The sequence below is a fragment of the Dunckerocampus dactyliophorus genome, chromosome 14, assembly GCF_027744805.1.
Source record: "Dunckerocampus dactyliophorus isolate RoL2022-P2 chromosome 14, RoL_Ddac_1.1, whole genome shotgun sequence".
NCBI classification, from domain to species: domain Eukaryota; kingdom Metazoa; phylum Chordata; class Actinopteri; order Syngnathiformes; family Syngnathidae; genus Dunckerocampus; species Dunckerocampus dactyliophorus.
The window spans coordinates 8,567,861-8,581,574 of record NC_072832.1 but is presented as its reverse complement, the minus strand read 5'-3'; the positions used below and the strand labels follow the sequence as shown (position 1 = coordinate 8,581,574).

General features: G+C 42.4%; 1 protein-coding gene across 5 annotated transcripts in view; it reads right to left on the bottom strand.

Annotated features, from left to right (window-relative positions):
- Positions 1 to 50: 50 nt before the first annotated feature.
- Positions 51 to 13,714, bottom strand: part of marchf8 (membrane-associated ring finger (C3HC4) 8) — a 91,897-nt gene continuing 78,233 nt past the window's right edge. For 2 of the 5 annotated variants that reach the window (XM_054799413.1, XM_054799416.1), the window contains 5 exons: positions 12,704 to 13,579; positions 10,099 to 10,279; positions 7,205 to 7,340; positions 4,119 to 4,133; positions 51 to 3,015 (listed from right to left, as the gene is read on the bottom strand). In XM_054799413.1, the coding sequence (XP_054655388.1) occupies positions 2,711 to 3,015; positions 4,119 to 4,133; positions 7,205 to 7,340; positions 10,099 to 10,279; positions 12,704 to 13,579 (1,513 nt within the window). In that variant the 3' untranslated portion in view covers positions 51 to 2,710. The remainder of the gene's footprint in view (positions 3,016 to 4,118; positions 4,134 to 7,204; positions 7,341 to 10,098; positions 10,280 to 12,703; positions 13,580 to 13,714) is intronic. The other 3 variants (XM_054799414.1, XM_054799415.1, XM_054799417.1) reach the window with 3 other exon arrangements.

Here is a 13,714-nt window from a genome sequence, read left to right as displayed (position 1 = left end):
GGTGGGGTGTCACGGAACATCACTTTTTGTGCAAAACAAACGTGCAAAGGTTGTAAAAGCATTTTGACTTTTATTTGGTTGATCCTTTTAAATTCTACATACTTTGTTCAAACATGGGAACAAGAAACACATCAAGAGTTTATCTTAAAAACAGGATTTTTTTTTTTTTTTTTTACATTTTTGAACCAACTTTTTAAACACTTTTCCAAAGTAAAGTTCACAGACAAACAAACTTGTGGAATGATATTGTGGACACAGAAACAGTCATTAGAAATGTTCAAGTCCAGTCAGTAGTAAACAAATGTAGCCGTTATGCAAGTTACATTTTTGTCCTCCCCGGACAGACGTGACAAGTTAAAGCAGCAAAAGTACATGTAAAAAGATTGACGCTGAGAAATAAGCTTCCACTTTTAGGCCGTGTCTCAATAAACAGGAAAATAAAGAGGAAAGACGAGAAAGACCAAGTCATTCTGTTTCAAGAAAGGAGCCAGCTCCCATTAAAAAAAGCACATTCTACACGCTATCATCCGTTTTATGTTTTTTTTTAAAGCATGAAAATAGATGACATAATCCAGTTCAATGTCCATGTTAAAACATTTTAAGAATGAATAAGGTATTTTTTTATTTTTATTTGTTTTAAACACTCAAAAAGCAGTTGCGCCTTGCGGGGGGAAAAATATAAGATGCATAAAATTGCTAAAGAAAATAAGCGAGAGGACTTCAATGTGTAAATTATTCAAAAATAAATACAACACAAACAAAACATGGAGATCATTGTATACCCAATAAACACAGTAAATAAGTATAGATCAACTACATATAGGGTAATTGCACTTTTTTTTGGAAAATCTAATTGCACCGAGCCTCGACTGAAGTTGCAAAGAAATGACTCCAACAGGATGCAAAAAAAACAAACAAAAATCCTTCAAAATGTGAAGCCACCACCATGAGACGTCTACACAAATACAGTTTTCACGGCTAAAAAAAACAAAACAACAAAAGCTCGGATTTGATTTATTGCTGCTGAGCAGTAATTAGCAAATATGTTGCTCCTTCCAGGCAGTAGTTATTGTATCAAAAAGAACATTTGAAAAACGTTTGTGGAATGGTTGTGAAGGTCACGTGATTTAGCCACTAAAAACAAGGAAATCAAACGCTGCCTTTGTGCACATTCAGCCTCCCACCACCTGAGGGCGCTGACACGCGATGATCATGTGCGTGACCTCCAACATTAAAGGAGCCACTCTGATCAGACGATAAGGTTTTCCTTTTTATCAAAACTAATAATGTATTTGTATTGAATTAAAATTTGAAATAAAAAGTGATTACTGTTATCAACATTGGGATATAAATGTGCTATATTTAACATTTTATATGTGACCGTATTTTCCTAGTTACCGGCAGTTTGTACCATATTAATACTTCATGCTTGTTACTAGCGTATGGTTTTTATTTTGTTGCACTAAATGTACGACTAAAAGACGTGATTTCACGGCGTATCAAGGTTGGAACATCTTTTAGCGGGTAATTCAAGCGGCTTGTGGTTGTATTTACGACCTGTGGCATCAATTGTGCCTCTAGCTAGGTGAGCCTGCCGGTGTGATGATGCCCACGATGGAGGACAAAAAAAAAGGGGGCAGGAACCTTCCAATCATGTGAGACACTTTGCAGTGGAATGGAAGTAACAAAAAGCAGACTACATTTATTCCCGCATGTGGTTGGACACAGACGGCCACCGAGGCGACTTAACTTGAGGGAATAACATCAAGGATGGCTTTAATGTGCAATGTTTACATTCGGTTTGAATCTCACCACCGACGTTGTAGGACGACAGATGGGCAAGGCAGCGGTGGATTTCTTCGTTTAAAAAGTGCGCCTGGAACATGGCAATATGTTTACATGACAGTATAATGTATCTAATGTTACCATAGCATGTTGAGGATATTTATACAAACCGCTTGGTTCATTTTTTTTTTTTTTTTACAAGGCTATGACAGTGTTGAACCACGTTGCTGTAAGAATAGCCTGCAGGTGACACATTATGGTCATGTAAATATAACGCCTTTTAATTGCACTGCCAACGCACACGCTTGAATGAAATGTAGCACGTGATCAGGAAAAAAATTGTTTTCTCTACTTAAAAAAAAAAAAAAAAACATCCTCAAAGCCTTCGGAAGGTTTGTGTTGGGTTAAATAAATACTGAACGTGGATGGAATCCTCAACGTGTGCAAGAAAGTGATGTGCCTGAGCCAAAAATGAAAGAAATGAATAATTGGGAATTCATATCATATTCAAAATTTTTTCTCCAGTGACATCCGTGAGAAGAAATAAACGCAGGTCCGAGTGAGACCTCCTTCTTGTAAAAAAAAAAAAAAAAAAAAAAGACACAAGAAGAAAGGATGCTTTTGCGAAGCTAAAAAAAAACAAAAGTGCTTCAATGCAGCTCAGTCTGTCTGGTGGGTTGGGGTGGGAGCAAAAGATGGACTGGGATCCAGATCCACAACAGATTTGGTCCAGGACTCTTATCAAAAGCAAACACCCAAAAATCTGTGTGTGTGTGTATTTGTATGTGTGTGTGTGTGTGTTGCAGGCTTCTATAAAAGGTCCCTAAAACCAGAATCCAGACAGGAAAAACATCCAGAACACAAATTAGTCAGCCTGACGAGTTCACTCGCTGTGTGGCAGTGTTCGGGTGGGGCAGGGGAGACGTCACACATGGAGCACCTCCATACTGTAGTCTTCGGTCTCTGTATAATGGGAGGAGTTTGTCTCCGACAAGGCAGGGGCGAGGGTCTCCTTGTTGTCCACGCTGGGCTCCAACAGCGGGGGCTTCTCCAGTGCCAGTTTTTTACAGGAGTCCGGCCTGTTCTGGACGTAGATGACGCGGTTGTAGGCCTTGAGTCTCCTCCATAGGTGGATGTACACCTTGCACTGCACATACATGAACACCAGTCCACCCGTGAAGCCGATGGCCACCACTACTAGCTTGGTCCAGAAGGGCCACTCCATGATGCCTGATGGAGGGAGGGTGGGCGAGGGACAAAAAAAAAAAGAAAAAAAAAAAAAGAGACATGCTTCAAGTCAACCATACCAGCAAAGCTGTGTGTGTGTGTGTGTGTGTGTGTGTGTGTGGTGACACTGTCATACAATGTCTCATTTGTCACACTTTGGCATTTGGACAGCAGAGCATGACACGATATGCAGTTCAGTGATGTATAGCCACCACTAGGGGGCAGACTTTATCTTGAAGTTGCACTTATATTGTATATTACTAGATACTGTCGTTTGAGAATAATTACAATATTGTATATTACTAGATACTGTCATTTGGAAATAATTACAATAATACAGTCTCTGAATTGCAATGTATATTATCTTTAAATTCAAAGTAATTAACTGTTATGCACTGATGGCGCAAAACAACAGCTTGCTAATGGTGCTAATCTTAAAAGGTCCCCTATTATACAAAATGGACGTTTTAATGACGGTAATGGTACATTGGAATACATCACATATTACAATTCACAGTTCCGCATGTCCAGAAGGAGGAGGAAGAAGCAAAGCTTTTTTAATCCTACCCCTGCCCCATCCGTTTCACATCAATTGCAATACATTTGTTCACTTCCTGTATTCCAAATACACTCTCTTCTAGTTCAACACGTCAAAAAGTGATGAGATAATGTAATAAGGGAACACCGTATCCGTAAAAAGTGGACAGGTGAACACTGGTGCTTCTTGGAGACACACTCTGAGACAGGTGTGGGCAAACACAGCTCATTAACATTAAAGCTACAGACACACAAAACAGTGTTCCCAGTAGGGCTTCCTAAAAGCACTTTTAAATTGTCTAAATTCCAGCATCAGGTGTAGATTATGGTCAACATACTTTCAATATCTTTTTATGAATGCACTTCATTAAATTATTGAAAAACAGTATAATATGGGACCTTTTAAAACTCTGCATTTCAATTGAACCTTTATTGCCAGAATTAAAACATGAACCAACCATATGAGGAAGGATTTACAGAGTAAATGGGTTGTAAAATCAACATCAAAAAGGGGAAGTAAAAAGAAAGGCTGATGGATGGGAAGAACATTTAAAAAGGCAGATGTTTACCTGGGATACTCCGGGCTGCATGAGTAAAGAACATGTAAGCATGAGAAACCACACAAATTGACTGAATGTGATGTTATATAGCATAATTGTTATTTATCACATCATATTATTAGAATGATCAATAGTGCCCAATGAATAATACAAAAAAAAAACACTATGGTGGACTTGACTCAAGTTTGTCGGCATCACTATGGTGACTTGAGCATGACAGCAGCCTGCAGGGACGCGAACAAGTGTGAATCATTAGGTGGGACTAAATGTGGACAGCTTGTGCTTCCATCTGTACAGCGTCTCCGACACACTTAATATGCATGAGAGCAATGAGCGCCACAGAAATAGTGTGATGATTACTCGGTAAAAACACCTTTAAAAAGGGTTTCTTTTTGGTTCCTTTCTTTTGCAACACGCCTCCTTGTCAGTCGAGGGCACTTCTTGAGTGCCACACAGAGTCTGGATGACAGACAATAAATAGGCAGTGGATGTCCAACATTAGAGACAAACTAAAACATATATACGCAGCATATGCTGTATACTGTATGTGTTGCAGTGCTTTGATATTCAATTTTTAATACTCAACATGTAATCATGCATTTGTGAAACAACCTTAATCTCAAACTACACTACCTTAAGACACGTCCATTTATATTTTATTCAATTATTTTGTTTTCAAGTCTTTTGTGTTCAGTTCTGAAATTAGAATTGATTTAGTTACTCAAAGACATAGCATTTTTACAATAATGGCGCAATTATATAAGATTAGAACATCATAAAGCCTTTAGAAATCAGGAATGAGCAGTTTCCAATATACTATGTGACAAATGTAATGTTTCACTTCCTGCTTTAGCATCCATCTTCTATGCTGCTTAAAGGTATGCTGGAGCCTATTCCAGCTGACTTCGGGCGAGAGGCGGGGTACACCCTGGACTGGACGCCAGCCAATCGTAGGGCACATATAGACAAACAACCATTCACACCCACATTCATACCTATGGAAAATTTAGAGTCTCCAATGAACCTAACATGCATGTTTTTGGAATGTGGGAGGAACCCGCAAACTCCACACAGAGATGCTAAACGGAGATTCAAACCCAGGTCTTCCTGATCTCCTGACTGTGTGGCCAACATTCTAACCACTATGCCATCGTGCTGCCCTGCTTTAGCATTTCAAAAAAAAAAAAAAAAGTGAAATTTTTACATTTCTATTACCATATTGACCCAAATATTTTGACCATATTGACCCTTTTTTGTCGTGTGTTCGAGGTGTAGAGATGTATACATGCAAACCATCCAAAATCTTCTGCAGGCACGCCAAAGTTTGTTGAAATGTTGGGGGATTTTTTTATTTTATTTGATTTTTTTAATTCAAAATGTGAGCTCCTAGTTTGGCAAGCAGAGGGTACTGTTGCCTTGATTAAGTCTGACATGTGATGAGTAATAACCAATATATTGTAAATCCTCCAACTAGCACGCTACAATTCACCGCCAAGTCTCCCATAGTGGCCGGGCGTGTGGTCTACAAAGGCCAGCGCCTGGAGTTACTGGCAGGTCATTAACAACTGTGGCTGTAGGCAACCTCCTAATGTAGTTTTCCCCTCCCATTTTTGCTCAATTTTAAAATTTTCAAAATATTCCAACTTTCAAGTCAAATAAACTTCATACCTTTTCTTCTCATAATATTATGACTTTATTCCCATAATATTATAACTTTCCCCCCCCAACCTAATTTTCCAAACACTACAACTTAATTTTGCTTTGTTTCTCATTTATTCTTTAATATTTCAATATGATGCGACTAATATGACATTATTTTTCCCTCACGATATTACAATTTCATTCTTGTAAAATTGCAACTTTTTTCCGTTAAAATTATAGCTATCCAATGTAACACATTAATAATGAGTTAACGTGAATTCCCTTTAACGCCGCTATTTTTTTGGGGAGGGGGAGGCGCAACTAACATGTGCACGTCCTGTTTGACCCTCGGCCCACAATGAAGTTCGAGGAAACGCAGCCATGTGGCAGTTGATGTGGAGAAGAAAACATTGAGCATGAGGACAAAGAAAAGGGTGTTTGAACGGGAGGTTTAGCTTGGTTCAGCCGTGGCTGACGGCTCTCTCGACAAGACCACAGTTATTTGTTTCTGCTGTCGCTGTGAGTTGAATTGTCACCGGAGTACACGGGGTCTCCAACGCCAAAGAGAAGAGAAGGCATTGCAGCACTGCGGGTGTTTTTTTTTTATTTATTGTCGTTCATACAGCGGCACCTTGGTGTACGTGTGTCTCAAAGAATTGTGCAGCATAGAAAACGAAAGAATGAATGTTGATAGGTGTGTTAAAAACTTTAAAATCATTTTTTCAAAAGGCACACTTGCGATTGCGATTTATTGAGTTCACTATTTACAAGATGCAATCAATCAAAATGAAGTATTTTAATCGATTGACGGCCCTCGTTAAGGTACAACTTTTTTCCACTTTATTCTTGTAAAACGTTCAGCAGTTTTCCATTTCTGCTGTTTTTTAAAAAAACATTTCCAGCTATTTCAACTTTCTTCTCCTAATTATAACTTAATTCTCATAACATATCTTTTTTCGCAACATAATTTTCCAAAAAATAAAACTTCAGTCATTTTGTTTCTCGTAATATGACGACTTAAAAAAAAAAATCGTCTCTTTAATGTTTCAACTTCATGCTACTAAAATGACTTTTCCTTATACTACATTATTCTCATAAAATGTTATTATTTAATAATATTCCATATTTTGACTTCATTCTTGTAAAGTTACTGATTTTTCAATTTTTGCTGCAGTTGTTTCTTGTTTTTGTTAATTATTGTTTTAGAATGTACCACAGGCCAATTTAAAAAAAAACAGCGGCGGGCTGCAAATGGCCCCTGGGCCGCCCTCTGGACACCAGTGGTATAAAGAACATAAAATGCCTTAATAAGAGTCCCCTGATGGACTGTCTCGTAAAAATGTTTTCAGTCTTTGACGCCCACTGAGCAAATGATGCCGTGTGTGCTGTATTATATCATGGCTACTAAAAACACACGTGACAAAGCTACAGAGTGGTCGCCTTCGTTCACCGACCTTGTTTGATTTCATCCGCTGTCCTGTCGATGAGCACGTAGAGCGACCATACCACGCACGTGATGGCGATGACGTGGAAGGTGACCGAGCACATGATCTTCCTTCTCTCGCTCGCTGTCATCTGAAGCTTCTCCCACTGTGGCCGAGAGAGCCAAGACGGGAACATTTGTCAGACAGGGCGAAGCATGTTCCAGTCACACATAAACACACAATAAACACACACTGTGCACACACACTCACAAGAAGGGGAGTCCAGGTGGCTAAAAGCGTGTGGCTCACACGGTGTGGCAACTATGTTATATGATCGGGGCGAGCTAATGTGAATTATGAAACATGTCTATCATGTTCCACTGACAAAGATCCCAACAGTGATGCTCCACAAAATGAAATTCGTACATTACGATAATACAAATGTGCTTGTTATAAGGCCACAAGGTAGACAAGGAACCACGTCACACACTCCTAGTCACAAAAGTGCATTCAAGTTTGTTTTGTGTACCTACTACCCTACTTAACTGGGCCTTCGCTGATTGGTTGAATTTGTATTCGCCACAAACTTGTTCAAAACTCAATCCACTGACATCCAATGCAAGAGCTGTGTTTCCTTTAAAAATGCAAGCGCAAGAATTACATTCCCCGCTCTTCCTGCTCCAAGCATGTAAGCCGCGCCCCCCAGGAAACACACACATGCGCAGGAGCCTTTGGCGTAAATCACACACAGCAACGTAACATTAAGGAGTGGGACAGAAGGACAGGAACATTAGCAGCACGAGCATGCCTATATGAGCTACAGTGCTAACATTCCACATTTTCACAGCAACATCATTCTCGGTTAGGCTATTTGCTGAAGAGAAACAAAACGATTAAACTTATAACTTTGCATCTGAAGCTGACCGAATTGTTGTAGCGCTTAACGGATAGCTTATTTTAAGATGTGTAGCGAAGCCTGCTTTAATTTTTATTTGTTTTCCAAAGCTCACCCAGCTAGGGGTGAGTAAGAGGCGGAATCATGTCTATGATGAAGGCTTTTTTTCCCCTTCTTTTTTTCCCCTTCAGGACCTCATGAAAACCCGAAACGTTAAAAGCGACCATTTGAGTGCCTCCTGGTCTAAAAAGTGGAGCAAGGACTGAAGGAGATGATAGATTTTTGTCACGTTTGGTGCTCAACGGGCTCTAGGGACGCATATTACTGTCATAACATTATTAAAAAGCCAATTTTGCATAACTGAGGCTCTGTTAGGATGTAACAATGACAGTATTCAGTAACATGAACATGAGGGCCATCAAATTCCTCATGATGATTCCACAAGCTATGATATGTACATTTTGCAGGAAACGTGACTAAAATACCACAAGCTGTAAAGCTATAGAGATGGTACTGTGATGGTACTGTGAAGCCATTTCCATCAGCAGAACGTGTAATTATGGTTGTATTCTGAAGCACCCATCAATCCCATAACATGACACTAATTAAAAAGCCAGTCTTTATCAGCCGCGCATATGAATCTGCATAGTTGCTGCTGCTGATCATCTGGACTTCATCAGCTTCCTGTCAAACAGCCTTTAAGTGAGCACACAAACATGGTGACTCATGATGATGTACAGTCCAGTATCATGCATGCAGTGACAGTAGATGTCACCGTGTGTTAGTTCATCTCGCTGGCACGCTGTGCACGTACCTACCTGGCTGCTGCACCCCGCTCCTTGTCTATCATGCTTACTTTGCCAAGAAGCCTAATGTTGGCATTGGCTCAGGATCACAGTCGCTTCATAAAATATTCATCTCACGCTCCGGGCTGCTCTGCAAAATGCCCAAAAGAGCCAACACTTTATCTGCGTTCACTCTTTAAGTGTGATTAAACATGCCTTTATTTCCTGGCAAGTTTAAAAAGTGCCTTGCAATATGTCACACCTGCTGTTAGCCGGCTGCCACTACTTAAAAACAGCCCAGGTCACTGTCGCAACGCACCCACATACACTATGCTCATGCTTTTTATAGCCGCCCCATTCCAAAGCACCTGCATGCGTGCTTGCATTGGATTACATTACATGGCAGGTTGATCTCTGCATATGTCAGCTGAAGCAAGAAAGACCGGTGCAGAAAAATTGACGGTCAAATGTCCGATTTACCATTTAGGCTTTTCGTTACACCTTCTGGAGACCGAAGCAGGAGGAGTCACGTTTACACCAGAAGTTACTGCCTGAAATCGCACGAAATATCTGAACGAGTGTTGGCCGCACTGATTACATGTGTGGGGTGCACATGTGGCTCACAACACACATAGGAGTCCATAAGTGTGACATACAGAAAAAATTGACATTTTGCCAAAACCTGACACCAGCAAAACGCATGAAAGACACACGGTGGCCGTACGGACGACACATGAAGTGCGTAAGTTTGTCTTACAACCTGCAAAAAATACAAGCGTCCTTAAGAGTTTGTTTGACATGACAGAACGTCTGCGGCCAGTCTACGGCTACAAAATCAGCACGTCACATGCGCGCAGTGCGTTTTTTGTGTGTACACCGGCCGTAGGAGCCTGTACGACCGGTTGTAACCTAGGCTTTATATCAGTCATCACAACACTATCAGTGAATGTTATGTTATTGTGGTGAATATCTCCTTTCTTGGCTTTGCTGTGAGTTCATGGCTGTGTTTGTCTAAATCTGGTTCCCGGAACGTGTTTTGGTCGTGACGTCACAGCCAAGATGGTGGCGGTTCAGAAAACTCGCTGGGGCCATGTCAAAATCACCACTTCATTTCACTCGTATTTCATAGCTGTTTGTTTTCGACCGGAGTATGATAAAAATGTTTTATTAAGTGAGGACTTTCATTCTTTTTCTAACTTTTTCAGATGCCATGAGCACTTCAAGGCATGCAATCAAGGTCTCACCTTGCGTAGGGGTTTCAGCTTGGTCTCCATGATAAACTCGTACTTGCAGAGCTCGCAGCAACGAGTGTCGGAGCTCTTGATCCACTGCTGCAGACATGACTGGTGCACGAAGCGCAGGCTGCCCGTGCAGTGACACGGCGTGATCAGCGGACTCTCGTCGTCGCCTTCGCAGTGACAGATCCTACGCAAGAGTACAGTCTGTCAGCATGATGGATGATACAAACGTGGCGTATTTACTGAGGTATTTGATTGAAATGCTTTTGCGACATTAGGTGGGCTACACCTGCACATCTAGTAAGGTCCAATACAAGGCTGAGATCCCTTCACAAGATAAGAATGCTCAGTTTGGATGTGAGAAATGTATTCATTTAACAGCATGCTAAGGTTGTAGTTTGTTTACATCAACATTGCTGTCCAATGAAAAGCATGCACAGTCCAAAGTTTAGACACACCTCTATGCGGACTGGTACTGTATGTCTTCCAAACGTTCTCTCACACACACACACACACACACACACACACACACACACGCTTTTCATTGACAGTGATGCTAATCATGCTAACAAACAAACAATGACACAAAGAAATAGACACCAAGACTCAAGTTAGGTTTTTCATCCCAAACAAGCCAGCAGCATGTGTCTAAGCAGACTGCACATCCTTGCGTTTGGGGCACGGGGTGGAAATAACATGCAGTTGCTTGAGCAGCGAAACACACTTCCTGCTAATAGTAATTGTAGCATGGCAGAGGTGATGTTGCAACATGTCAGCATTAAATGTGCAGCAAGTGCAACATTCTCTCTCGCTCTCACACACACACACACGCACACACTGGTGTGAAAAAGTATGTGCCCCCTTCCTGATTGCTTATTTTTTTGCTTACACTTAGTTATTTTGCTTACACTTTGTTACACTTAGAAGTTCAAATATTAGTCTATGCCATCACAACTGAACGCAAAATTAAGTTTTTCAATGAAACTTTTATTAAGGGAGAAAAAAAAAATCCGAACCTACGTGGCCCTGTGTGAAAAAGTGATTGTGCCCAAACCTAATAACCTGTTGGGCCACCGTTAGCCACACCAACGCAATCAAGCGTTTGCGATGACTTGCAGTGAGTCTCTTACGTCGCTGTGGAGGAATTTTGGCCCACTCATCTTGGCAGAATTGTTGTCATTCAGCCACATTGGAGGGTTTTCAAAGGTCATGGCACAGCATCTTAATAGCATTCAAGTCAGGACTTTGACAAGGCCACTCCTTGTCTTCAATAGGTTTTTCGTCATTTAAAAACTGCATTTTGTGTTCAGTTGTGTTGTCATTGAGTAATATTAATGGAAGATGAACCCCCCCCCCCCAAAAAAAAGCATTCGAAGAAAATCCTCTGCTGTGAGCGCATGCTTCCATCCACCTGATAGGAAGCTTCCATGACTTTGTTTGTTTGGGTGTGTGCGTGTACAGACAAAAAGCCAATTTGAAGCCATTAATCCTCCACAGGATCTCAGGTTCTTTGCTCTCTCTCGTGTTTCCTCATCACAGCACAGCCGACGTTCGGGAGGAGGACGAGGGGAATGAGTATGCAGGACCAGGAACGTGGGCTTAATTTAACTGATGGTTGCTATTGTGGTTGTTTGGTTTTGGTGGATTACTGTTCCGCATCATACCGAGAACTGCGTCTAATATTTTAGTTACATTCTGCACAAAACCACAACCATAAAAAAAATGCATTGCATATGTATAAATGTATTGTTAAATCAATATCAAACCCAATGCTCCACTTCCACGGCGTAGTACCAACACTACTCTGCAGTGTCAAAGTGTCAGAGTTCAAAAACCATGCTGGGTCGAAGGCATGAGCCGTAACGAGACACGCAAACAACACCGGTGGAGAAGAATGAGGGTATCCTGTACTTCTTGGTATGTGGCTGTTGACCACAGCAAGGAGACCAGTTTTATTCAAGAGGAGACTGAGGGCCGCTTCAGCAAATTGTGGAGACTGGAGTGCAGTACTGCGGCAGTAGGGTAAGCTAGTTTATTTTTCTTCTTTTTGGCTGTTAGTATAACATGTCTGTTATTGACATACCGTAGCTTGGATCCAGGGCTGACCTGAAATGGTACCTTGCAGTACCTGGTTATTCCGTGTTCCACCATGCCGTGCAAGGGCGAAAGAGACGTTAAGATTCTGGCCTCAACCTCAATACACCGATTCCATGGATTCTCAAACTATGGTACGAGTGCCACTGGTGTAGCGTTTTGAGAATCGTCGCATTCCTTGCCTCTACTTGAACATTTTTGGAAACAAACAGAAGGCAGCACAAAGGAAAAAAGGATGATGTCACAAAAAAAAAACCAACATAAAAAGGGGAACAGTTACGCTGGATAGCCATGAATAAGGACACTTAGTTGCGGGGTGTGTGTGTGTGTGTGTGTGTGTGTGTGTGTGTGTGTGTGTGTGTGTCTCAGGTTCTCTTGCTACTAACAGCTGGTCTGAGGACAAATGCTGCAGGTATCAGACTATGCGTCTACAAAGCGTCTACTACTCCACTCACAGGGGTGGTGTGGGCTCTAACACGTCACAGGAGGGGTGGGCATGAACCATCCAGACACCCACCTGCAGCAGTCGCCAGACAGTGAGTAGGGGGACTGTGGTTCAGTTTTCTCTGACAAAGGGGACGGGCAGCGGTCCAGGTCGCTGTCCTCATCCATGTAGCACAAGGGGGCCAGATGACTCGTGCTCTTCTCTGCTGTGCTCGTTTCTCGTGGAGGGTGAGTGCAACGGTTCTCCGTGAGGGCGTCTTCCGCCGGTAGCTCCTCGGGCGCGAACTCCAACTCGCTGCCTTCCAAGATGGCGCTGGCGGTCTTGTTGATATGAGGGTGAGAGGCGTAGCCATCCAGCTCGGAACACTGCAGGCTAGCCAAGGTTGAGGATCGGGAGAACGGGAGGAGCAGACGGAGGAAGTTGGAGCTCGGAGAGCGATGGGGTTGGTCAGGGGGCGGTGGAGGGGGAGGAGGACGGATGGGTTGGGCGGCATTTGATGGATGGTGGTTATTAACGGGGAAGCTCAACATGTATTTGTAGTTGTTAGTGAAAGAGGGGACACGGTGGGGCTGTGTTAAGAAGGCCGGACTTGATGTTCCATTTTTTACAGTGTCCGCCGCCCTCGGATCAGAGCCCTCAGGCTGAGCGGGCAGGGGCTTCAGCTCCAGCTCTCCCTCGGAACAGGTGCGATCGATAAAGTTCAGGCCCCGATAAAGGCTGTCCACACGCTGGCCCACGTCGTTGAGTGACACCGAAAAGCGAAGCGAACCCGGAGGGCGAATGTTGACCGAGGACGGGCGCAGCACTGAGAGCCAGTCTCGTTGTTTGTGGACGGGTGGCGAGACTGAGCAGATGGTGGTCACTGTACCTCCAGAACCTTGTGAACTTCTAGCGTTTGGAGCCAAGAAAACAACAGTGGTCTGCTTCTGACACTCCTGATGTGGACTGCTGGTGTGTGCATACGAGTGTATGTTTGTAATGTAAGAGGACACAGTGGTGACGGACAGTAGGAAGGGGGCAGTGGAAAAGGACAAAAAGGGACAAAGACATTTGAGAGGGGTGGGGAAATGTTTCAGGGGGCTG